Source organism: Papaver somniferum, chromosome 9 (assembly GCF_003573695.1).
Source record: "Papaver somniferum cultivar HN1 chromosome 9, ASM357369v1, whole genome shotgun sequence".
NCBI classification, from domain to species: Eukaryota; Viridiplantae; Streptophyta; class Magnoliopsida; order Ranunculales; family Papaveraceae; genus Papaver; species Papaver somniferum.
In genome coordinates, this window is record NC_039366.1 from 187,029,312 (window position 1) to 187,056,589 (window position 27,278).

Below are 27,278 nucleotides of genomic sequence, written 5' to 3' on the forward strand. Positions count from 1 at the left end.
ATCTAAATTTCACCATCTACATTAAGTGTCCCACTCATAGTAGAACCTTGATTGTTATATGATGAGTATAAAAATGGTGTTAAATCATTTAGGCGCACACAACATGAAAAATTACAATTATCTTGTTTTTTTAGATATTCAGAGTCCCCGATTATGCAAATTGATACTAGCTTTTACTCGTTCTGACTCTGAGCTTGGGATCCGTCTGAACTTTTGTGTCATGAAGCGTCATAGTCATGGGTAGAAACTTGATAAGATGAAATTACCACCTTGAGAGACTGGATTTTCTAATTAAGGTTTTTATTGACCAAAACCCTAATTTCTCTTTCGTGTAGTTCTTGATCTTTCAACTTTGTGCATGCGAGTATTCGGAGAAGAAGGGGATTTGAACGGATTCTGGATGTCCGTGAGGTTGGTAAAGAACATGAGAAAATATGGACACTCTCTTTTGATGTTTTAGAGTCCTTGTTTCATACAAATATTAAATTCAGGTTTGTATTGCACCTAAACCCTATCTTCTCTTTTTGTTTACGTCCAACTTCCTCAAACATGTTTGGAGGGGCTGAATTAGTCTTGGAAGACACTCACTTACTTCTGAAGAAGAATGGGCAAAATTCTTTCTAGCCAAGTATCAAGATAAAAATGGTGTCTGGATTACTCACTATAAAAAATCTTCTATCTGTCCTGGGATAAAATGGGTATTACATGACTTTGAAGACAACACTAGATGGCTGGTGGGGGGTGGATAGAAGATATCAGTTTGGAGGGATGCATGGATACTAGAATCAAGCATTTTTAAAGTATACCCTGAAAATGAGTTCATTCAACAGAATATTCATATGAAAGTAAGTGATTAAATAATTGATAACACCTGGACTATACTAGAAGAAATGGTTGAATTTTTCTCATATGAAGACTTGCCTTTACTCTCCACAACACCTGATAGACTTATTTGGCCTGCAAATCAAGATGGTGTATTCTCAGTTCATAGTGCAATCAATATTGTCAGACAAAAAAAGCCTAAACTGAGATGGTATAAAAGAATATGGAAAACTTGTGTTCATCCTTTTACTGCTGCAAATGTCTGGAAAATCACTAGAGGGGCTTGCACAACAGATGAAAATGTGAAGAAAAGAGGTATGAATATTGCTTCTAGATGTTATTTATGCAGAAAAGATCAAAGATTCTATGAATCATTTATTATGGAATTGTGATTATGGATAAATTCTATGGAAATGGATTGATTGGGTCTTTGCATTTAAAAACTCAACATCTTTTGATGATATTATGAAAGTGAGCAAGGACAAAAGTTCAGTGATACAAGAGCTATGGCATACTGCAGCTTTTAACATAATGGTGGACATCTGGTTCACTAGGAATAAGCTTTTCTTTGAGAATATTCCTCCTGATAGTAGAAAAGAAAAAAACAGAATTGCTGAGATGATCCAGGATTGTGAAATAAGACTTGAAGGCTATATGAACAATTATGCTTATTACCTCCAGATTCTGAAGTATTTCAACATTGGGTGCAAAAGAGTTAAATCTTTTAAAGCAATAAAATGTACCTTTTCACTGTCTGATCCAGATATAACCTTACTTTGTTATGATGGAGCATCTCAAGGTAATCCTGGTTGTGCAAGTTATGGCTTCATAGCTAGAGATAATGAAGGAAAATTCATTTATGCTGAAAGTGTTGGCCTGGGGATTTCAACAAACTACATAGCTGAAGTTCTAGGGATGATTGGTGCTATGGAATGCGCTATTCTGAATGAAAAAGATAAGATTAATATCAACTCAGATTCTACAGCAGCGATTACAGCCTTCACTAAAAACAAACTACCATGATTTGTCTGGAGTAGATGGTCTTTCATTTGCAAAAAACTGAAAGCTATCCACTTTACTCATGTGTACAGATAAATTAATTTCCATGCTGATTTCTTTGCTAAAAAAGGTGTCTATCTTCTGAAAGGGAAGGATATGAAGTTCTACAACAGACCAGATAATATGCGTAGGATGGAAATCCCCGACAAAGTCTATTACAGATTTTGATTTTCTTTTCTTTTAATGGGCTTAGACATCTGGTCTCCTTTGCCTACTTTTCATCTGGGCATTTTAGACTTGTTGTCTAATTTCTGGCTTAATCTTTTGTATTTCTTTGGTCTTTAATAAATAAAAATCTTTTTTGGTGAAAAAAACCCAATTTTTGAAACTACGGGTATTTTGGCCAGTTGATTTTTCCTTTGCATGAGAAAGGACGTGAGTGTCTCTAGGGATAGCCACAGCTAGAAGAAAGCGAGGGTGTGTCTTCCTTTGCTTCTGGGAATTATGAACTTAATTTCCCTATTTGAATCGATCCCTTTGTTTTATCTAAAATTTGTGTTTTTTTCTTCTTTTTTTTGATTTAGAGAACTTTATCTTCATGTGTATGCACTCCGTGGGCATGAGTATATGAGGGCTTAACTGCCTCTTGGCCTAAGTAGAGCATCCTTTAAAAAACAAAAACTCAAGATTATGAACCAAGGGTATTTCCATCAAAACCTTTATGAGATTGTCTTTGTCGCTGAATGAGAAGGGGAAAGATTTTAGAGGCATGTATATGAGTTCCAAAAAGTGGGTAGAGAGGGTATCGTCTCTTTTCTTTTGAGGAAAAATCATTTTCTTGTCAAATACTTGAAATTAGGGCTATTTTCGTCAAAACCCTAATTCTCTTCAACTTTGGTGCTCTCAATGAATAAAAAAGGGAATGACTAACATCACACTGACTTAGGATATTATTCACGCATGGGAAGAGCTTGGACACGACTTGGAGGAACTCTGAAAGGTGAAAGAGATATGATCGGTTGTGGATTCTTACATCGACCATTTTATAAAGGAATGAAGGTGCTCTTGGCTCGACATAGTTTGTTATGTTCCACTAGAACAATTTCCCTTTTTAGCTCAAATTCTTATTTATTTATTTATTTGAGAGCTTCCACTTTGAGATAGGATCGAAAAGAGAGCTTGTATCTTATGTATTTTAGGTCATGTACTAGTTGAAGGAAACAGACCCACCTCCTTGTATTTCTAAAACACCCCTCTTTAGAAAATTTAAAAAATTTGAACTATGGATATTGTCATCAAAAACCCCAATGAGCTCGCTCTTGAGAAAAAGGGGAAGAATTAGGTGTCATCCATAGCTGGTCACGTGTGAACAGAAAGTCTTGGGGCGTGACTTGTTGTTGTGATCATAGCTTTTGCTGAGTATATTATCAAGCTTTTTCTTAAGGGCTCAAACATGATTGTAATCATTGCTTTTGCTAATGGTGATGTGTTGAAGAAGTCTTGGATCGGTTTCAACTCATCAGAACTGGTAGTAACTCATCCCGCCATTCAATTTTTTCAAAAAAATTCAAAACCCACAGAGTCAGCTGCATGCAGTTATTCTGTTTCCTTAATTTGCTACTCTCGTCCACTGTTGCCAGCTATAATTCTTCTATATCTAGGAAAGATTCTAAATATTTTCGTTACCTTACTTATCGGCCTAGAAATCATCCGCATTTACATAATAAGATTATTCATAAACAACTATATCTTCACAGTCTTATTTTTGGTCATTCTCAAAACCCTATCCTTCATAGAAAACCATTTCACAAAATTCTTCCCAGTGAGAGTTCTTTTCATTGTTGTGAGGAATATATTTACCAAGAGCATTACGCTATGGAGGAAGTTCAATCTAGTCAAGTTGTGGATTTGGTCAATAAGTTCAAGCAAGCTACCCTAGATTTGGGAGATGTTAATGAGGTTTTTGTTATTAAAAACAATAACAAGGAAGAAGAAGACAAAGATGAATGGGAAGCCAGCGCTATTGGAAAAATCATCATTGAAGGAAGAATGAGTTATGACATGGTTGAAAAATGAATTACGTTCACTTGGCCATTCCTCACCCTGGAGAATTTAAAAATAATAGAGGTTGAACCAAATGTAATGATTTTCAAGTTCAATCAATGGGAGCTGCTCAACAAAGTAATTGATGAACGACCCTGGAGCATTAACAAGTATCTACTTGTTATTCATGACTATATTCCAGGGATGGTTTACACAGAGAAACATTGGGGTTATCATCTTTTTTGGATTCAACTCAAATACTTATTGCCAGAGCATACGAATGTCACCTCAGTTACTAAAATTGGTCAAGTTATGGGTGAAGTTATAGCTATAGAACCAAAAGATGCAACCCATGTTGGTGTAATTCCTGTGAAAGTATGTGTCAATGTTGATCTCTCAATGCCATTAAGAAGGGGTGTGAAATGTTCTACCAATGCAGGAGTTACTAAGTGGCAACAATACTTCTTTGAGCACCAACCCAGAAGCATATGCACTGAGTGTTACATAACTAATCATTCAAAAGTTGCTTGTAAGGATGCTGCAATATTCTTGAAGAAAGCTCATGAGAAACCTTATTTTTTTGGGAAGATTAATAACATTCGTAAAAACATATCAATTATAGCTGCAACTAATGATTCTGTTTCTATTAAGACTCCTGCAATCAAGAAGAATCAGAAAAAGTTTGTCAAATCGAATGTCTTTATCCCTCCAAAAGATGGTAAAATTATCAACTTGGACTCTCTTCTTATAGCTGAAGAGGTTTTGTCTGAAGAAGATAACAGACTTGGCAAACGTCACAAGGTTGGTGAGGCTATATCCAATGTTCCTCTTTCATCTGAGACTTCCTCACACAACAACGTTATGATTTCATTCTCTGCCCTAACAAATGCTCAAGTGATCACAACTGGAGATAGTCAAATGTTGCATTCACACAAGGGGGATCAGGTTTTAATCTCACTCTTTATCCTCATTATTCTTTCATTAATTTCACTTTAAGTATTTTAAGTGCGTGCATTTATTGCCATAATAGGGTGTACGTCAATTTTTCTCAGTGTTTTGAGACCATGTTCTCTTTTTGCTTCATTTTTTTTTCTTTCTTTTGAATCAAAGGAACCATTTAAATAGCACTATGAAATTAATATCCTGGAATGTTCAAGGTCTTAAGACCACTTCCACCAGAGATCACCTGTCTGATCTAATTAGAACTCAGAACCCAGACATAATCTTCCTTTGTGAGACGAAAATTCCTAAAGATAAAATTCGACCTTTCATATCTCATTTTCAATATCCTAATCAAGATTTTATTGAACCTATAGGCTTATCTGAGGGGTTACTCATTCTTTGGAAAGATGGTTTTACTTGTGAGCTTCATGATTCTAGTTACAACATTTTTAATCTTATTGTTCAACATGATCCTAGTTGCCCTGAATATCTGCTTACTTGCATGTATGATTACCCTGACTATGATAGGAAGCAAGAACAATGGAACTTCATTCAACAGATAGGTAGAAACCATTATGGTTCTTGGATTCTAATTGGTGACTTTAATTTTCACCTTCTTGATGATAGTACAAGAGCTTCCTCCTCTTCTGATGGGTTTGTCAATAATATTGTCCATACTTGTGGCCTTGAGGATCTTGGTTATGAAGGGAAAGACTACATTTGGTTTAGTAATAACTTGGGAACTGGGATTAGAAGGTCTAGGATAGACATGGCTTTCACAAATGTTAACTGGAATTTAAATTATCCTAATTCTAAAGTTATGCATCTAACTCAGGTTGGTAGTGATCACACTCCTATAATGCTTTATCTGATGCTAGTTTACCTAACTGTTGGAAACCATTTAAGTTTTTCCTTACTTGGTTAAACGATGCTACCTGCACTTCTGTTATTAAAAAAGCTTGGAGCATAGACATCACAGGTTCTCCAGGATATCAGCTAGTTAATAAGCTCCATTCAGCTAGAAAAGAGCTTTCTTTATGGAACAAGAATCACTTTGGTAATATCAATCAAAAAGTGGATGAGTTACAACAACAACTTAATATTTTACAAGCTCAGCCTCCTTCATATCATAACCATAATCAGATTCTAAGTATCAGCAAGGATCTTCAGAAATGGCACAAGAACAAGAGTGACTTTTATCTTCAAAAATCCAGGGATCAGTTTACTAAAGACATGGACAATAAAAATAAATATTTTCATACTAAGATCAACAGGAGAAGAAGGAAGAACAACATTGATTCTTTGCAGGATCATAAAAACAATGGGAACATTTTACTTCCCATTTTAAAGAAATAAGTACTTCAATCTCTGTCAACCTCAATGAAGAGATTTTCATGATACCTCCTTCTATTATTACTGATGAAGATAACCTTCAACTCACATCTATTCCTTCACATCAAGAGATTCATAATATTCTTAAAAGTATGGAAAACTGGAGCGCTCCAGGTCCAGAGGGATTTCAGGTAGGAATCTACAAGAGCCAGTGGAACATTGTTGGAGATGATGTCTGTCATATGGTTATCAGGTTTTTTTCAAACAAAGCATATTCTGAGGTAAATCAACAAAACCTACATTTCTCTTATTCCTAAGAAGAAAAATCCTTCTTGTGCTGCAGATTACAGGCCAATTGGGCTATGTAATACATCTTATAAGATAATATCAAAGCTTATTGTTCAATGTCATAAGCATTTAATGGAAAAAATCATTTCTCCTTATCAAGTAGCATATGTCTCTGGAAGGCTCATAAGTGATAATATTGTCATTGCTCAAGAGATAATACATTCTATGAAATTGAAAAGAGGGCAAATAGGATGGATGGCTTTAAAGTTGGACATGTCTAAAGCCTTTGATAGACTTGAGTGGGATTTCTTGATTAAAGTTCTTAAGTATTTTGGCTTCAGTGATGATTTCTGCGCTCTTATATATCAATGTATTCACACTACATCTCTTTCTGTTATGCTTAATGGATCTCCTTGTGAAGAATTTCAACCTACAAGAGGGATCAGACAAGGTGACCCTTTGTCACCTTATTTATTCATTCTTGCAATGGAATTTTTGTCTAGACATCTCTCCAATGCACAACAGAATAACTCCATTAAAGGCATTAAAGTGGCTGCTAGTTCTCCAGCCATTAATCATTTGCTTTTTGCAGATGACTGCTTGATTTTCACTCAAGCAAATATCACTTCAGCTAATAATCTTTTGAATCTTCTTCATAAATTCAGCACTCAATCAGGTCAAGTCATAAACTTTGATAAGTCTTCCATACATTTCAGTAAGAAAACTAATCCTGAAATGGTAGATTCAATCACAGAGTTAATGGGTGTAAAACCTATGAGTTCTAAGGAAAGATATCTTGGTTCTCCATGATAATATTTTCAATGATGTTGTAGTAATATGATTCGTTCACTCAGATTTCTTGAGAATTTGTTTTAAGACTTAATAAAGAAAATAAGGAAAAATATATACAAAATTTGTCACAGGATGAAGAGAGACCGGGACTCGGGATTCCGTTGCTTTTCATATTGTTGTGTTTCAGTCATTAACTCTAAATAATATAGCTCAAACAAAAGAAGTTGTGACTCTAGTTCTTTACCAAAAATAGATTTCGTAAAATATTATTTTTAAGTTAAAAGCATGACGCATCTAAAGTAATTAAAACTAAGCATGCGGCATCTAACAAAATAACAAATAATTAATAGAAATCATAAAACAATTAAATCAATGCAAAAAGTTAATAAAAGAATTAATTCATTTACCACAATCATGAAAAGTTGCTTCCTCCGTTGTCCCAGTGATGGGGTCTAGCTCCGCATGGTGAAAACACACTCAAAGGAATTTTTCATTGCCCAAAAAGGTGCTTACAAGGAGAAATGGTATAAAACAGGGCCTTTGTAACAGTTATATGTGTTACTGTTTCTCTAAGACCCACGGCTCTGTGTCGCAAACGTTGTAGCAAATAAGTCTGCCTCTGATGTACGACCCCCACCTGTGAGTCGTTATCACTGTAGAAAAACGACTGTCTTTGGCAGTCTGTTCTTCGTGTTCTTCGTGTTCTACAACAGCAGAAAAATATTCTCTGCAACACGTCCAATCTCTTCTCTGTAGCTCTCTATTCTTTTCCCCCAACTCTCCATCCTCTTGTACGCCTCTCATATTTCGCTTTTATACCCAACAGGACAAAGAAATCACGTGTAATAACTCTCATCAATTCTCTTTCCTTACTTGTAGCAGCACGAAAATAATTTCGATTTTCTCTCTTTTTTTTTATCTCTTCCACACGCCTGAATCCTCCAAACACGCTGAGAATGAGTCTCTGGTGAAATAAAACTCGTGCAAGAACGCTATCTACACATTATTTTCCGTGATATTCTTTGGTCAACGCCGAGTTTACTTCCTCTTCCATGTTTTCTTTCACTCGAGCTACCCAGCCAAACTTAGTCGAACCACAAACCCATATGATGCTTTTTAAGGCAAAACAAGCCGGACCAACGAATTCCAGCGATTTAATCTCCCTGAAACACCTCCACATCAAAATATCCCACAGAATATCGAGTATTTATCACTTTCTTGTTTTATCAAAAACTGATTATGTGGCCCATCTCCATTGAATTAAACCACCAGACTACCCCTGTTTCACTAAGTCAAGCCCAATCCAACCGATTCCAGCAATTGAATCTCATCAAATCACTTCCAAATTTCGAACCCTAATTGAACTGTGCTACAACTTACATTCCCTCCAAAAATGATTTTGAATTTGGGAAGAAGGTGGTTGACCCCTATCCATTTGTGGAGTGCAAGTAGCAGGTGTCCAACTCAGGTGCCCCTTATCAATTGAGGTGCCACTTATCCAAAGCAGGGGTCCGTTTAGCAAATGTCCTCCAGGTGCCAAAATCAACTTTTCAAGCCGAATTTTCCAAAAATGTTTATTTCCCAAAAATGCCTACAAACACACAAAACACCATAATAAGGACGAAAACGAGTACTAACAATACGAAACATTGAGGACAAATTAGACACATAAATGTGTCTATCACTCCACTGTTGCTGGGTCATTCAAAGCAAGAGGCTTTCAAGGATATTGAAGACAACTTCATGAGCATATACTCAACTTGGTCTTCTACATCTCTTACTCAAGCTGGCAGGTCTACCATGATCAAACATGTCTGAAAAAGCGGGGGTCTAACAACACCACCCAATATTTCGTTTGGCAATCTGAATAAACAAACTCCAATATACTTTCAAGAGAATCAACTAGACAGTTAGACTCAATCTATAAAAAGTATATCAAAGAGTTTTGTATCTCTATCTCTTGATTCAATCCACAATCAGCAAATATATATTTGCGAGCCCGATTGAATATAAGAGGATTAACTTGAACGGTACCAAAGACCAATGTTCAAGTGTCAATCAATTCACTCGACAACCCTAAGGCCGGATACAAGAACTGATTGATCTTAACGCACAACCTGTGATATTTCTATTATATAAATAAAATATGATGCGGAAAAGAAATAACACAGACACCAGATTTTGTTAACGAGGAAACTGCAAATGCAGAAAAACCTCGGGACCTAGTCCAGAATAAACACACACTGAATATAAGATGTTACACCAATTTCCTACTACCTATTCGGACTAGATGTAATACCTTCTTCAGCACTTGTAGAACTCCTAGCAGAATACTGATTCTCTTTAGAAATTCTTCACACAAATCTTCTAGCAGAACCCTAGGCTCTCTTTAGAAGATACCATAAAACGATTGATACGATTCGATATTTTACTTGCACAAAACATCGGTTTGATTTCCCTTTAGATGTAAATCAAGGTTTTGGAAATCTTGTGTTTATTTTGATAAAAACAATTACTAGGTAAAAGTAATATCAAAACAAACTTGTAGATTAGGGTTTTAACTTACAATCAGTAAGCGTACACACAAGGAGTCCGTGAACCTGATTTCCGTAAGTAAACTTGGGTGATTCCAAAGATCAATTTCCAAGTTAAGAAAACCCTAATAATTCTACAACAAGAACAACTAGAATAAATCTAGAGATATCTTGTTTAAAACTTCTCAAGTATTTTCACGAGATGCCTCAATATAAGTTTTTCTTTCTAATCTCCGATTTCGACTAACAAGTGTTGGTATACGATCGGAAACTGAAATCTATCAAAACCTAGGGTTTATGATCAACAACTCTTGAATGGTTTTACATCAGAAGAGAAAACCTTAGAATAGACAAGAGGTGAAAAACCTAGATTACAAGTTGTATGATCAATCACGAAGATTAAATCCAACTTGGCTTTGTGATACCTAATACAAAGACTTTTATTTCACTCTCGTTCACGAAGAACGAAAGACGTGGAAAACAACCTGCAGAGCTTACGCCAATTTTCCAAAGGGATGAAAACTGTGTAAACTCACGAACCCTTTATTTATAGTGAGCAATAGCTTGGAAGCTAAGCAAAGTTATTTTCCTTTTTCAAGACGCTACTAAATAAGGGAGTCTTTCCTAAGTTACAACTCTTGCCAAAATAATTAAATAAATAATTAATTTAGCAAATTGTATTTTTGTGAATAAATCACAAATTAAATTAGGAAGGAATCACAAACACTTTAATATGGTAATCAAAGATGTTTGGAATAATAACTAACTTGCGTAGATAAGGAAACATCACCAACTTGACCAAAAATGCCTTTTAGTCACATAATTGGGCCCAAGTCCGTGAACTGTTACAAACAACCCATGGATTGTTCCTTACTAACGAACTGTAACAATCGCAGCAACACTTATAATTGTTACTTTAATAAATCACTCATAACTTCATCGTTATAACTCGAAATTGAGTGATTATTGGCTCGTTGGATTCATAAGCTCATTCACTATAACATAAGATTATTTAGAAGGATAAATGTTATTGTCTCCAAGGTCATGAATCAAATAATCTCAAGTATATATACATAAATGTACATTTACCGTCATCGGAATTGTTCCATATAGTGAGCATATATCTTGATAAATTATAAAGGTAAAATAGAACAAGAATCCAAATGAAATCAATCACATACCTTTTATGAAGTACTCGTAGATGTCTTCTTGTAGTCTTCAATCTTCAATCTTCATCCTCTAAGGATAGCTTCGATTCAACTTCTTAGACCTAATCTAGTCTGAAACTATCTTTAGTATGCTAAATCAAGAATGCATTTTGGCAACTAAAATTGACAACTAACTTGACATACCAATGCTAGTGGGTTCAACCGAGCAGTGCTCCAACAATCTCCCCCTTTGTCAATTTTAGTGACAAAACCATTTTACATATGGCTTGTACTTGTTAAGAGTAAAAACGACAACTTGATTTCCTTGGTTCTTCAACTCTTCATGTGTTCATCCTGTAATTTTTGAAGATCCATCACAGTATTATTACACAACATCAAAGTTTCATTGTATCACAACTTTGAAAATAATACTACGGTGATATGTATCACTCCCCCTTAGTCAATACTCCATCTCACATGGAAATCACTCCCCCTTACACAATGATCCGAAAACCATATGTATATGTAGTAGAACTATACATTAATTCTCCCCCTTTTTGTCAATAAAGTTGGCAAAGGTACAAGAACGGGATCCTAATGAAATTTTCGAGAAGAAGTTTCATAGACTTAGAAGAAAAAATACATATCAACTTAATTTAGATGAAATCATGAAGCCGAAGATAAATGCATTCATCAAGGAGTTTTAAGATACAAGATAACCCTTATTAAATTCCACAGCCGCACACCCCGCAAGATATTACCATTAAGCACAAGTTCAAAAGAACTCTCCCCTATTTGATGTCATTCCCGAAAGAACAACAAGAGCGACCTTACTTCGGAGAGAAAGATTTATAATGGATCTTAGAAATCCTACAAGGAGATATGATTTAAGAACCAGTCATTGAAAGTCTCTCATGAGATCATGTTACTAAAATGTTTAGAACTATCTCATGGTAACAATACACAATATGTGATCATGAAGATCAAGTATTGTGATCATATTTTTTAAGATACAAACTTGTATAAACAAGACTTGATATGCTTAGAAGGAAGAATAAACTTTTCCACAAGGATTTACACCAAGAATGGTTACCATAAAAGAATGAAAAAGTTTCTTTGACAATAAAAACCAACATCCATGGCTTTGATAATTGCTTCTAACCTGTTAAATTTAAGAATTCAATCACAAATCAAGTTAGGTAATTGAGACTCATACATGTGGTATCTAGCCATATGATCACTTCCATATGAACCATATTCTTCTTCACCATAACTAGTTCAATTGACTTCATATGAACTAGTTAGAGAGTTGTTCAATTGCTATGAGATCTTATGTAACTACACAAGACACAATTGAAACAAAGATGATTCAATTCACTTGAATCGGCTCATGAACTTATAGCCATGGTTTGCATACTGCATTCCTTAGTCTTTTTAAGTTTATGTTCAGAGCACATATTTAGATCATAACCTACTCAAGTTCACAAACAAGTTCGCGGACTTAAGGCACCGGCAGAGTTTCCAAACTCAGCAGAAAATCTCGGCAAAGATATTTCCGCCAGTTCGCGGATTGGGTTCGCAGACTGAGTTCACAGACTTGTACTCACGCAAACGAATTTGGAATCCCAGCAGAAATTCTCGACAGAGAACTTCCGACAGTTCGCGGACTGAGTTTGCAAACTGGGTTCGCGGACTTGGCAAAGCCAATTCCTCCGGTTTCTCTTGATCAACAAAGTTCGCAAACTTCGGTTCAAGGAATAGGACTTATGTATATATGTGTTTCCACAACAATACTTATATCCATCATTTTTTATATGATCTAAACTCTCATTCCAACCATTGAAACATTCTCAGAGGACGTTATTCAGTCGTTATTCACAGACCTTTCTCGTCGGAGCAATTTCCAAAGTAATTGAAACTTTTCATGACTTTATTCACTAGGTGAAGATAAACTTGATCGAAGCGAAAGCTTACCAACACATATTTCGAGGAATATATAAGCGAGTTAAACTCAGCTCGAAACAATAAATTGTTCCACATATATAGAATTTTCCCAACTTAATATGTGCGCCCCAATTCTTTTGCAATCCTCACCGCATTTAGTAGGGCTCCTTGGTGAGGATGCACTTTCAACACAATCAGGTTGTGTTGAGGTGAGCAAAATCTTGCTCACGACAAGTATTCGAAACAAAATCATGCATAGAGTCTAGGAATTTAACAACTTCCTTGAAACTTTCAATAAATGTTCCATACTTTTTTAAGATGTTATCCCTTGTCAAACTCTTGCCTGGGAGATCCTTCTTAATAGTATTCGTTTCTTTATTAGTCTTCTTTGGTACCCATTTCTGAGTAACTTTTGGAGCAACGTATTTTTTTTCTCCCCAATATAATTGTGAAACTTATTTGGGGGAATACTGAAGGAACTGATATTATGAGACTCATTTTTTCTCCAGTTTGGAACATCAGATCTTGTCATCCTAACAGAATCATATCTGGTTTTATCTCGTTTAAGAAATCTGCAATTCCTTTGCAAGTGACCTTGTTTTACACAATAAAAACAATGTTTAGTATAATGGAAAAAGTTATGTTTAGTATTACCTGAATGTGTATGCGCTTGCTTTGGAGCTTGGCAGGATTTCTTCTTTTCGCCATCCGTAGTTGGTAGAGATACTTTACTTTTGTCAAACGTGGAAGGTTTTGGTTGAGAAGAATATTTAGCTTTGACAAATTTTACCTCTTTTCAAATACTAGGAGCGTCTATTCCTTCATAGCCCAATACTCGTATATCATGATGAATTCTACATGCTCTCAATATCGAGGTTAATTTATCTGAGCTGCTATTTCTAGACAAACTCTTTTTTAAACTCAAGTTTTCTTCTTCCAAACTTTTGACCTTCTCAAGCGCAATAACTAGATCATTCTTGGATGATTTACATTGAACTTTGAGATCTTCTAGTTCTGAATCAAATAACAAGTTCATCTCAATGTTTTCCAAGTTATCTAGCTTTGCTTGAAAAGTAATTTCCCGATCTCGACCTTCGGCAATTTCTTCTTTAAGCTTTCGTATTTCTTTGAGATAATCTCTTGCACCACTAGAATCAAGTTGGTCTTGAAAGTCTTTATTCCGACTACGAAGTCTGTCATATTTAACTTTCTCACTGAAAATGGTACTATCAGCTTCCGAAAGTTTCCGATGACATTTTTTAAGAAGATTATTAGCAATTGGATCAACATGGAACACTTCTTCGTCAGAATCAGAATCAGTATCCGAAAAAAATATTCCAGAAGCTAATGCAACCTATGAGCTCTTGAGGATTATAATATTCAGGTCCATCATCAAGAGTAGGCAAATATGCTGCATATGCCGATTGTCTACGGCTCCAACTAGGACATACTGAAGAAAGATGCCTGAAACCACGACAATTATGGCATTGTACATTATCCTTAGGAGATGTTGTACTTTTAGAAAAACTCTTTTTCCTGTCTCTCAAGAATTTTCTAAATTGTCGTGGAGTAACATCCTTAGTATCTGGCGAACCAGATTTATCCTTAGAGGATTCAGAATTGTTTGCAGCTTTAAGAGAAATCATCTCTTTTCTTGCGTGTTCATTATCAAAGATATTTAACTTTCCAACAAGAGTATTTTTAGAGAGTGTAGAAAGATCGTTTGCTTCTTCAATGGCATGTTTCTTAGACTCGTATCTTGATGGTAGAGACCTGAGAATTTTGCACACAATATCTTTCTCTGTAATAGTTCTTCCTAATGCAAACGAGGCGTTAACTATTTGAGAAAGTCTTTGGTCAAACACATCAAAGGTTTCATCATCATACATGTGAAGGTTTTCCCAGTCAGATGCTAGGTATTAAAGCCTCACTTATTTTTTTGCGGCATTCCCTTCAAATACGGTTTCTAAGATATCCCAAGCATCTTTAGACTTATTTCACGTAGTCACGTGGTGCTGAAGATCTGGGATAATGGCATGGATAATAGCATTCAAACCGTCGGAATTTTTCTTTGCAGCAAGTATCTCAGCAGGGATATATTCACCAATAGGTTTGGGAACGTTTACATCTCCTACTGCCACAACGGGAGCATCATAGCCATTAACAACATATACCCATGATTGAAAATCACGTGCTTGAAGAAAAGATCGCATAGTAATTTTTCACCATAAGTAGTTCGTGCTATTGAAGATTGGCGGTACGTTTATAGATATAGCACCTCTGTCCATAGAATCAGATTGCCACAAACACCGACTTATGAGGTCTTAGCGTGTTTGCCTTCTATGATACCAATTGAAAAAGCAGGGGTCTAACACCACCACCCAATATTTCGTTTGACAATCTGAATAGAAAAACTCCAATATACTTTCAAGAGAATCAACTAGACAGTTAGACTCAATCTATAAAAAGTATATCTAAGAGTTTTGTATCTCTATCTCATGATTCAATACACAATCAGCAAATAGGTATTTGCGAGCCCGATTGAATATAAGAGGATTAAGTTGAACGGTACCAAAGACCAATATTCAAGTGTCAATCAATTCACTCAACAACCCTAAGGCCGGATATAAGAACTGATTGACCTTAACGCACAACCTGTGATATTTCTATTATATAAATAAAATATGATTCGGAAAAGAAATAACACAGACACCATATTTTGTTAACGAGGAAACTGCAAATGAAGAAAAACCCCAGTACCTAGTCCAGAATTAACACACACTGAATATAAGTTGTTACACCAATTTCCTACTACCTATTCGGACTAGATGTAATACCTTCTTCAGCACTTGTAGAACTCCTAGCAGAATACCGATTCTCTTTAGAAATTCTTCACACAAATCTTCTAGCAGAACCCTAGGCTCTCTTTAGAAGATACCACACCACGATTGATACGATTCGATATTTTGCTTGCACAAAACACCGGTTTGATTTCCCTTTAGATGTAAATCAAGGTTTTGAAAATCTTGTGTTTATTTTGATAAAAACAATTACTAGGTAAAAGTAATATCAAAACAAACTTGTAGATTAGGGTTTTAACTTACAATCAGTATGCGTACACACAAGGAGTCCGTGAACCTGATTTCCGTAAGTAAACTTGAGTGATTCCAAAGATCAATTTCCAAGTTAAGAAAACCCTAATAATTCTACAACAAGAACAACTAGAATAAATCTAGAGATATCTTGTTTAAAACTTCTCAAGGATTTTCACGAGATGCCTCAATAGAAGTTTTTTCTTTCTAGTCTCCGATTTCGACTAACAAGTGTTGGTATACGATCGGAAACTGAAATCTATCAAAACCTAGGGTTTATGATCAACAACTCTTGAATGGTTTTATATCAGAAGAGAAAACCTTAGAATAGACAAGAGGTGAAAAACCTAGATTACAAGTTGTATGATCAATCACGAAGATCAAATCCAACTTGGCTTTGTGATCCCTAATACAAAGACTTTTATCTCACTCTCGTTCACGAAGAACAGAAGACGTAGAAAACAACCTGCAGAGCTTACACCAATTTTCCAAAGGGATGAAAACTGTGTAAACTCACAAACTCTTTATTTATAGTGAGCAATAGCTTGGAAGCTAAGCAAAGCTATTTTCCTTTTTCAAGACTCTACTAAATAAGGGAGTCTTTCCTAAGTTACAACTCTTGCCAAAATAATTAATTAAATAATTAATTTAGCAAATTGTATTTTTGTGAATAAATCACAAATTAAATTAGGAAGGAATCACAAACACTTTAATATGGTAATCAAAGATGTATGGAATAATAGCTAACTTGCCTAGATAAGGAAACATCACCAAACTTGACCAAAAATGCCTTTTAGTCACGTAATTGGGCCCAAGTCCGTGAACTGTTACAAACATCCCATGGATTGTTTCCTACTAACGAACTGTAACAATCGCAGCAACACTTATAATTTTTACTTTAATAAATCACTCATAACTTCATCGTTATAACTCGAAATTGAGTGATTATTGGCTCGTTGGATTCATAATCTCATTCACCATAACATGAGATTCTTTAAAAGATAAAGGTTATTGTCTCCAAGGTCATGAATCAAATAACCTCAAGTATATATACATAAATGTACATTTACCGTTATCGGAATTGTTCCATATAGTGAGCATATATCTTGATAGATTAGAAAGGTTGAATAGAACAAGAATCCAAATGAAATCAATCACATACCTTTGATGAAGTACTTGTTGATGTCTTCTTGTAGTCTTCAATCTTCATCCTTTAAGGATAGCTTCGATTCAACTTCTTAGACCTAATCTGGTCCGAAACTATCTTTAGTATGCTAAATCAAGAATGCATTTTGGAAAATAATATTGACAACTAACTTGACATACCAACGCTAGTGGGTTCAAAACAATGTCCTCAACTCAGTACCAATTTATCAAATGGGCACTTTCAAACTACCTACACAGCTCATCAACAAGTTAACCGCTATTCAAAGAAAATTTTTCTTGGGACAGAATTCAAATAGGGGCTCCAATCCAATAGCTTGGCACAAAGTTTGTATACCTAAAGAGTTAAGCGGTTTAGCTTTCAGAGACCTTGAGATGTTAAATTTGGCTCTTCTTACAAAGTTAGCATGGAGACTGTGTAATGAAGATGATGCTCTCTGGACTAATATCATGGGAAGCAAATACTTCAAAAATGGAGATATTATACACCAAAACTTGAAGGCTGGCAATGGGTCATACACTTGGAACGGAATTATCAAGGGCATTCATGTGGTAAAGCAAAACTACTTCATGGAAGTTAAAAATGGTAAGAAAACCAAATTTTGGTTAGATAGATGGATTCCGGGTATGAACTCCCCTCCTGTCCCGATCAATGATTTCTTCAGATTTTATCAAAATGTTGAAGAGCTTTTACTTCCTGAAACTGACATCTGGAGTGTTGATTTGCTCTACAAAATTTTTGATATCAATACTGACCAGAAAATTATGAGTATCTTTCTTGATACTTCAAAAGAAGATACAATGATTTGGATGCCATCTAGAGATGGTAAGTTTTCTATGAAAAACACATATAAACATCTTACTAGCTGCTCATAGAATTAAATTGTTTTCTTGGAAATGCATCAGAGATCTGCATAATACCAGATACAAGCTGTCCATCTATAATCAAAACATTGCTCCTCATTGTGACATCTGTGGAGGGAGTGAAGAAACCATAAAACATTTAATCTTTGAATGTGATCATGCCAATAAAATCTGGAGGCTTTCAAATGTGGATATTGAAACAGTTTACAGTAATCATTATAGTGTGTCAGAATGGGTAGAAAGCTGGTTCTTAGATGACAGATACTATAAAGATAAAACAAAGCTTTATACTCTGATGATAACCACTTGGGTTATTTGGAAGGATATGTGTGATGTTGTTTTTTAGGAAGTCTCTCTTAACCCTGTTAACTCCGTGCATAAAATAATCTATCACATGCACTCTCATCTACATGAACTTTTAAGTAACAATATTAATTTGAATGCTTTACTAATCTCTCAATGGAAACCACCATTACCTGATATTTTTAAGTTTAATTTTGATGCCTCATTCTGTTATATTACTAAAACACTTGGAAGTGGTGTTGTGTTGCGCACAAGTGAAGGAAGCTGTGAAAGAATCAAAGGAAACTTCTCAAATGGAGTTTTGAGTCCAAAAGCTGGGGAGTGCATGGCCATACGTGAAGCTTTAACATGGGCAAAGGATAAGCAAATGTTCAAGATTCATATTGAAGCTGATGCACAACTAGTTATTCAGTCCATTACAGATGATGTTCTTCTCATACAGTGAGAGAATAGAAACATCTTAAGAGAAATAAAACATTTAAGTTTAAGTTTTCAACATTGTGCTTTTTCTTATGTTAATAGGAGAGATAATCAGGTTACAGATGCAGTTGCAAAATCTGTTAGAGGCACTGCTATAAACATCAATATCTCTAATAATTTTCCTTCTGATTTTTGTAGTCTCTTGGCAAGAGACACCTATCTTCAAACCAGTTAATACAATCATTTCCTTTATCAAGAAAAAAAATAGCTTGGATCCTTGTTAAGGTCAGATTCCTATTTGTGACTGAAATAAAATTGATATTGTAGGAAACTCATTTATTATGCTTATGCTTGAATTTAAATCTTGAACCCTAAACTTTAATCATGGAACAAATGTTGATGAGTAATAATTTTACGCCCGTACTTTTCGCATGATGCATGCTCAAAGATGCATCATGTCCTTAGATGAAGATTCATTTGAAACTTATGTTGCATGTTTGGCCTAGGGCCAATATGGCGTCAAGTATGACGCATTGCGAAGGCATATTGGCTAAAGGCCGATGTTGCGCCAAGCATGGTGCATTATGAGAACTATATTGGACAAAGGCTAATGTGGTACCTAATGATGCATTAGGCCAGTTGGAAGGATGTCATTGATAAAAGTAGCGCTACCATAACATGTTACGCAGGTCATTGGCCTATGGGAAATATCTCAGCAAATTAGTGCATCAGGCCAGAGCTGGATGGCCGTGATGGTTGTAAATATTGGAATTGGCTTATGGGACAGAATGAAAACACAACCATCATAGCTGGTCATCCAGAGATACATGGCATTGGGCCAAGAAAGGCTGGCCGAGGAAATATACAACCATCATGGTCGGACATTGGAGATGGTTTATGAGCCAAAGTTTGAAATACAACCATCATGGTGCTTCAGTGCACTTGGCTTTGGGAACGGCCATGAATAGTGAAGAAAACACCTCAAAGTGGAATGGGTGAGTGTCAAAATGGTCCGCCTGTTTAAGTTGTGTGAATGTCCTTAAGACATAAAATATGGAGGGGTAGTTGGTTGAAGCAGCATATGCGGACTATGCACAAGTAAGATTCATGTCTTAGCTATAAGAGCATAAATGGTTCCTAGGATTTATTTATAGCTATTTAACCTTGCCAATGGGGCATATGATGGGAAGACACCACTATGCCTTGCCGTGGATCAAAGATGCATCACCTTGATATAATTTGACGAAACGGCCTATGCGGACTAGACCAATATTGCTTGTCCACGACTTTGCAACATGTGTTGGCTTAAGTTGCTTTTACCTTCGTGGATTAACTACGGTCAGTTCTTTATCCCTTTAGAGTAGGGAAGGGTACGTAGGCAGCCGAAATGAGTTGCAGCATTGCCGGTCCAGCACGTTGGCCCCTCATATTGTCTGTGTTCGGTGATGCGATGCAAGGGATGATTGTGGACATACTTGATGAGGCTAGTTGCATGCCATTTACTGGATTCTCATACTGCCTATCAAGCTACAGGGAGTGGGCATATGCACTAATTACGAATTTTTCATGGCCAAGAGATGCATCGGCCTTAGCCTTTAAGGCTTTATATCCTTGTTCTGTGGTAAGTCTGGAACGACGTGAAATCTAAGTTAAAGGCAACATGCTTGCTAAGCATGCTTGAAAATTCCAATGAACGTGCATTTAACTGGCTTGAAGAGTAGTTTTAAGGCGCGTTATATAGCATCAGAGTGATGTATCAATGAAGTTATGGCCTGCGCACCCTGGCGCACTAGGTGTAATTTTCTGGTCCGTCACAGATAACATCTTTCTTTTGCTTAGGTGATAACTTTGTTTGTCTTTTAAAACGATATTAATCTTCAAAAAGATGATGTAAAAGTTAACTTAAGTGTTGATGATCTTGAGTTCTTTGTTGTAGATACTCACCCTTCGTTCCACATTTAGGCGCTTCTTATAAGTCTTTCTTTTTATTCCTATTTAACGATCACCGATGTGTACTCCATCGACCATTCAATGAATATAAGTAGTCGTATTTAGAAAGGATTCTCTTTGGTTAAGTTTCGTCAGAAAACTTTAGATTTAAGACACTTCGGTAGACTGGTTGTAGATTCTTCGTACGAATTCCGAGTTAAATCCACAACCCTAACTTGGAAAAGTAAAATAAAATATAAAAGAATACTTAATTCGAGTTTTTTGGGCCAGTCAAAACAGCGTATATGTTTGACTTTAGGAATCCCATCATAAAATTTTCAGGAGTTCTTCAGATTGCAGTTACTTTGGTTTTTTTGGCCATATATCCTATCTCATTTGTCCATTTAATGCGTCCTTTCTGGATGTTGTAGTGGAGACATAAAAGAACATATTTGCTTCATGAAGTACACCCATATTCATTGTATATTGATGCCAGATTCCTCGTCTTTGCGCTATATTGCAAAATAATTTGAATAAGAAAAAGAGTCCTTCTATTGCTAGGACTCTTGTCATGCTCCAATGCTTCTATCAGAGACATGACTCATCTTCTGCTTTTAAGTTTCCACCCTTGATGTAATTTTTTTTTTTTAACTTTTTTTACTTTTCAAAAGTATTGACCTAGGTAAATTCGTGGGTATCCTTTGAGACATGAGATGGATTTCTTGAGAATGAAATGAGGATATAAATTTAGGCATGAAGGTAAGCCTCGTCTTTCTCTTGTTAGGCTTGATGTATATTTACCCCAACTAAACCCTAGCCGTGTTTGATATACATCTTTAACTTTCGTATTTTGATATACATCTCTAATTCATTTCATGTTTGTGGATTCTTCTCACAGATACTTCTAAGGATACCCATGTTAAAGACATGACAATTGGGCTTCTGTTTAACATGAGATTGAGTAAGGAAATCCCCAGTTACAAGCAACCTTTATGTTTGAGAATTTCATGGAGAGACATAACACAAAAGTATAACCGGCTAACCTGATGCAGATGCTGACTTCGTGGACCCTGTCCGGACCTTGGATTCGGATGAGACACTTTCTAGAGGATTTAGTGTCATGAGGATGATAACTCTGACGTCCTTGCTTCTGATGATCTTGTAAATCTAGGAACCTTGATGACTACCCATGTGAATCTTCGTTTTAATGTGAGGTCGTCGCTAGAGTAGTTGGATTCTGTTAGAGCTGACTGGAGAAAGCTAAAATCCGGTCCTTATTTCTCGGAGGAGAACCTTGGTATGGAAGAGAGATTGGTAGCAGAGGATACATGGAGGCAAGGATGGATGCCTAAGGGAAGATGAAAGAGTTTTTCCCCAGAGAATGCTATTGTTAGATGATTTCGTAATTATGTTGGTAGTTTATTTGTTTGGATTTTGCTCGTATGCATCTAATAAATTAAGAAAACCCTCATGCGCTCGAACTTGATGCAAACCCTAGATGGCTCCATTGTGTATGCAGGTATGCTAAAACCCCAAGTTAAATTCGTAATTGGAAGTCCTCCCTTGCACGACCTTCCATCCGACGACTGTTGGAACTTCGTATGATGTCCGATTTCAGTAGTTGACCCCAACTATCGAACAGAAATACTCAATTCATATGTAAGTAAAAAATCCATACTTCGAGCTTATTTAGTCAATAGTAAGTACACGCGAAATCGAACTCGTAATTCTAGAGATTTTCAGCAGCAATGCATATGAGTGTTTTGATCATTTCTCCTAGATCATATCTCGTTATGTCGAGCCCTTTTAAAACATGGTAGAAAGGACATAGACAAAAAAAATCATCAAGGGTGCATCATCTCTTTCTTAGGAGTCGTATATGCATGGATAAATTTGACAAAGAGCATAATATGTGTTGATACCCTCATCGTGTCATTATTTTTGGAATCACATAAGTGATATGGTTGAACCAAAGTCAAGTCATTAATTGACTCTTATTTATAACATAAGGTGCATTGAAGACAATAATGATTAATACATTTGGATTTTATACCCATATATAGAATCAAAATTTAATGAAGCAGCGGCTCAACATCTTAAGATGAGATTTAATTATCCTTATTAAAGATTTTTTACAGTTCTTTGACCAACAACAACATTAGGATAATACAAGGATCCAACCAACAACACCTGATAAAAGATAAAAGTGGATTAATTACAAAAACCAAAATAAATCACAAGAGACTAAAATCTAGCTTTTATCTGTATGCTTACCCCATCTTAAGATATATACATGATAGGGTTTCCCAACAACTTGTTACCAAGAAGGTGGATGAGCAAGTAAATGCTCATGAATCATCACATAATGATAGTCTTCATCTGTTTTGCAATGAGCTGGACCAGAATTGTGGGACTTTTTGATCAAGCTTGGCTTTCTCCACTTCGGTTTCCTTTTTGATGGCAATCGATTGAGTTCTTATCTTTGTTGGAGAATTTTTTGTCAAAGTAATTTGTTTACCTGCTCTGATACCAATTGAAAATGAGAGGGTACTACCAAGTACACCACTAACTTTTTGTTCGGAAACCTGTATGGACAAACTTGTCACAATCAGTAGCACAAATCAACAATAAATATATGATATCTGATATGTAGATAAGTTTTACTTGGGCGATATCAAAAGTCAATATCCAAATAATAACCTATTATGTACCCAAACTGTTATAAGAACCGAATTCCAACAAGAGAAAATCTTGTAATCTTTCTTTCAAGATCCGAATTCTCACGAATAAATTTTGTAGGTGCTATACAATCTTTTAGGATTAAAAATTTTCTAGGTTATTTAACATATTATTTATGAAATTATTATAAATATAAACAATATAATGCGTATATAACACAAGACACAAAAAAATGGTTAACGAGGAAAACTACAATGTGCAGAAGAACTCCTGGACCTACTCCAGAACTTGAACACTATACTGAATTAAGCCACTACAAACACTAGCACGCTATCAGACTTTGTATTGGAATGTAATTGAGACCGAATCGACCTCACAAGTAATTCTGCTTCAGTTGTGCTCTTTCACGTCTCTTGGATCTCGCAAGACCATACGCAACATGATTCACCTAGCTGATGTGCTTTACGGGCCTAGGAGTTGCTTCAACCTAAGTGAATACTTTTTGACTATTCTCTGTCTAAGAGAAAGCTTGTTTAATTTTCCTTCTGAAAGATTTTCAATCAAGGTATGGAAATCTATATGCTTACGAGGGATCTTCAAGAAAAGAAGATTTGAAGCAAAGTCAACGATTCTGATGACTTACTCTCTTACAAACTTATAGATATACCTAGTCAATTCTACCTCACAAGAACAATCTAAATAAATCAGACCATAAGTGATTTAGATATCTAAGACGAAGAATACTTTGTGATTTATATTTATCGTATTCCTCATTTATAGTTCAGAAACTATAATATTCAATAAGAACAAGATCCGGATATCACGAATTATCAAGTAAAAGATAGTCTGACCAGCCTTCATGAATTCCTTAGTGAAGTTTTTCAAAGTCTTAACCTAATATAGTTTCACCAGAGGAAACCTAGGTTTTAAAGGACGATTCTAGCCGCAACTAGGACAGAAAAGCTCCACAATTGAGATTCTAGTATGCATGGAATCCTTTGTTTATATTGATGAACATGACTTGCTAGCTTAAAAAAAACAAGAGGTTTGTGAACTGGTTTCCATGTTTACGAATTTCTTTGTGACCAAATAAGCTTAACTTCTCAATAAAGATTGTACATGTACGCATGTGAGAAGTTTTCCAAGAGCAACAAAAGTTATTTAATTTTTCTGGCAACTGAAGAAGGTTCCACTTTTGACTTTCATTTTTTGTAGCTAGTAAATACGTTAGATCCTTATATTTTTTTATGAACTCAAGATTTCAATCCTTGTTTATGTAATTTTAAACCTAATGGATACGATGAATGAATGTTGAATGAAAATTTTATTCTGAAATTGAGTGCTAATTTTATTTGAGTTTAATTTTCAGTTTCATTTTAAGTTTAAGTTTGTCCCATTTGAATTTTGTTTGACTTCCAATTGAGTTTAATCTTGAGTTTCGTTTGAGTTCATTCAAATTATTTCAAATTCTATAGGTACTTCGGAAAAGTTTGAATCCATATTTTTTTCAATTTTAAAATTTAATCTACGATCGATTTAATTTGTATGTACCTCTATACCGTTAAAATCCGTCGTATAATGAAGTTATTTCGTTTCCCCTGCTTCTGGTTGTACATAAATAAAACGCTTTATCAGCGACCCTATATGCGACTGTTAACACATGTCATTTATCTCGTATCTATGACATGTCCAAACGGTCGTGAAACTTCTATTTTTCACTAGTGACTTCTAATCACAGAGAAGATATGTGCAACTGTAAGTATATGTTATGCACCAAGTGGTTTTCCAAAAAACAATGGTTAAATAATTCTAGAACCGACAAGCTTAAAAGTTACAAGTCTTAAATCAGTTCATGAACTGCCAAAACAATTTGTGAACAAATAGTTGTCTCGTAACTCATAAATCTTTTGTATTTGACATGTTCGCGAACTGTCCAAAACAGTTTGTGTACTTGAATAGAAAAGGTGTATTGGAAACTGTAAAAATCGACTTGTTAGCGAATTGTATAAATCAATTTGTATACTTTTGAAATAAATAGTATGCATGACAGTGTCCAAATTGACTAGTTAGCGAACTGAGCCAGTCAGTTTATGTATACGAGTTAATTGATATTTATTTATCAAGTTTTTATTTTTATAAGTTCAAGTTTGTGAATATAAGAACTAACTTGACTAATTCGTATTGCTTGAATTCTTCTTTGAAATGTTCATCATAATATTAAATTCAACATATCTCAGTAGATAGAATGGTAGATAATATGAGTAAATAGGATAGTCGGTATTCACATACCTAAGTTGACGAAGTTTTCGTTGAAGACGTCGTTCTCCATTCTTCAATCTTCTAGGTCGATTGGTGATTTCTGATATTCAACTACCATGCTATATTCTTAGTTCGAGACTGACTTTAGTAGAATATAAATCAGGACATAGTTCTGATCGACTAAAATTTCCAACGAGCTTGACATACCAAAACTTATGATTTTTACCGAGCGATGCTCTAATTAGATTTATCCATATCATTATTAAATAAAAATTTGTTATCCTGAGAATTCACCACTTTATTTGTATGCCGCTCATCATCGTTGGCAGATTTGCTATGTTGGTGGTTTTTCAATTCTAACCAAACCTTGTTTGTTCTATGAGAGATTATGGTGATTTATCTATGAGAAGATTTGGATATGAATAATACTTAATCATATTTCATTTATACCTTGAATTAATTAAAGTTACCCTCCATGAATCAAGATTTAATATGGCTGATGTTTTGAAGATATGGGAACCAAGAAAATATATATTTAAGGTGTTTCTTAATTACTGTTGAACTGATTTTAACAATTCCAGACTCGAGCAATGAGAAAACTGTTGAATTTGAAGTTATCCAAGGTTTTATGGCTCGAATAGGGGAGTTTATGGCTTAATTTTGAGTATCTTGGTCTTCCACACAATTTCTTCAGGTTATATCTTAGACTTGGGCGTCAATAAGAAAAGTGTGTAAACTACATGGACCCTGTCCACAATGAAAATGTTATCACTAGATTTCTGAATTAGTACAAATACCTCCCAACACTCGCATCAGCTTACATGGAACAAATACTCCCAAGTTTAGTTCTAGTAATAATGCTTAATTGATGTCATCTGGGTCAGTATACGCTCAAATTATCTATCTTTCTTTAGTTAGTTTTCCACTTAATATGTATTCCTCTATATTTAGTTTTCACTAGTAATATCTTGTTTCCACTAGTAACTCAGTCTTTGTAAGTGTTCTTCAGTGGTGTGTTCCCCTTGGCTACCATATTTCTATCACTTCGGTTTAGTTTATGTCTTAAGGTGCTTGCATATTTGTTGTTTGAGTAATAAATACAATTTAAAAAACATGTCATTCACAATGCCAACCTCTCCAAATGGTGGAAGACAGCATAGATCCTCTAACCATAATTTGATGCATGAAAAAAATAATCATCTCTCTCATATCACAGTTCAACGAATAATAAACATCCACCTTCCTCGTGATATACCCTCAGTTAAGATTATCTGGCTGCACTCAAAATCATAAGACACACTACATCTTCAGGATACAAATTCCTTACCCGAGCACCAACTCCATTTAATCAAAACCCCTTTCCACCTACCAAATTCCCGTAGACACTTCCGTGTGCCCTAAAAATCCAGTTTTTCTTGTGAAGAGTTATTAAAGAAGGTCTACCTTTGTTATTCTAAAATGCATCAACCTCACTAGTTCCAGCATATGCCCTCAATGCAATTTTGAACTGGAAGCTGCTATACACATAGTACTTCAATGCTAGGTTGTTTTAACCGACTGGAACACCCTCCTGACTTATCATCCCAACCAAATTCCACACATATTTCTACCATTATCCTAAATCCCAAAACCACAATCCTAACTTTTTTACAAGTAAAAGCTAATATTTCTACCATCATTTCGCTCTGTTTTCTTTTTGGTTACCATGGATAACCAGAAATTAA

General features: G+C 35.3%; 1 protein-coding gene across 1 annotated transcript; it reads left to right on the forward strand.

Moving 5' to 3' along the window:
- Positions 1–17,313: 17,313 nt before the first annotated feature.
- LOC113312984 lies at positions 17,314–18,922 on the forward strand. The gene is made up of 4 exons (XM_026561717.1): positions 17,314–17,926; positions 18,009–18,199; positions 18,311–18,708; positions 18,790–18,922. Exons 1-4 carry the CDS (start codon positions 17,314–17,316, stop codon positions 18,920–18,922), a joined length of 1,335 nt encoding a protein of 444 aa, XP_026417502.1.
- Positions 18,923–27,278: the final 8,356 nt, after the last annotated feature.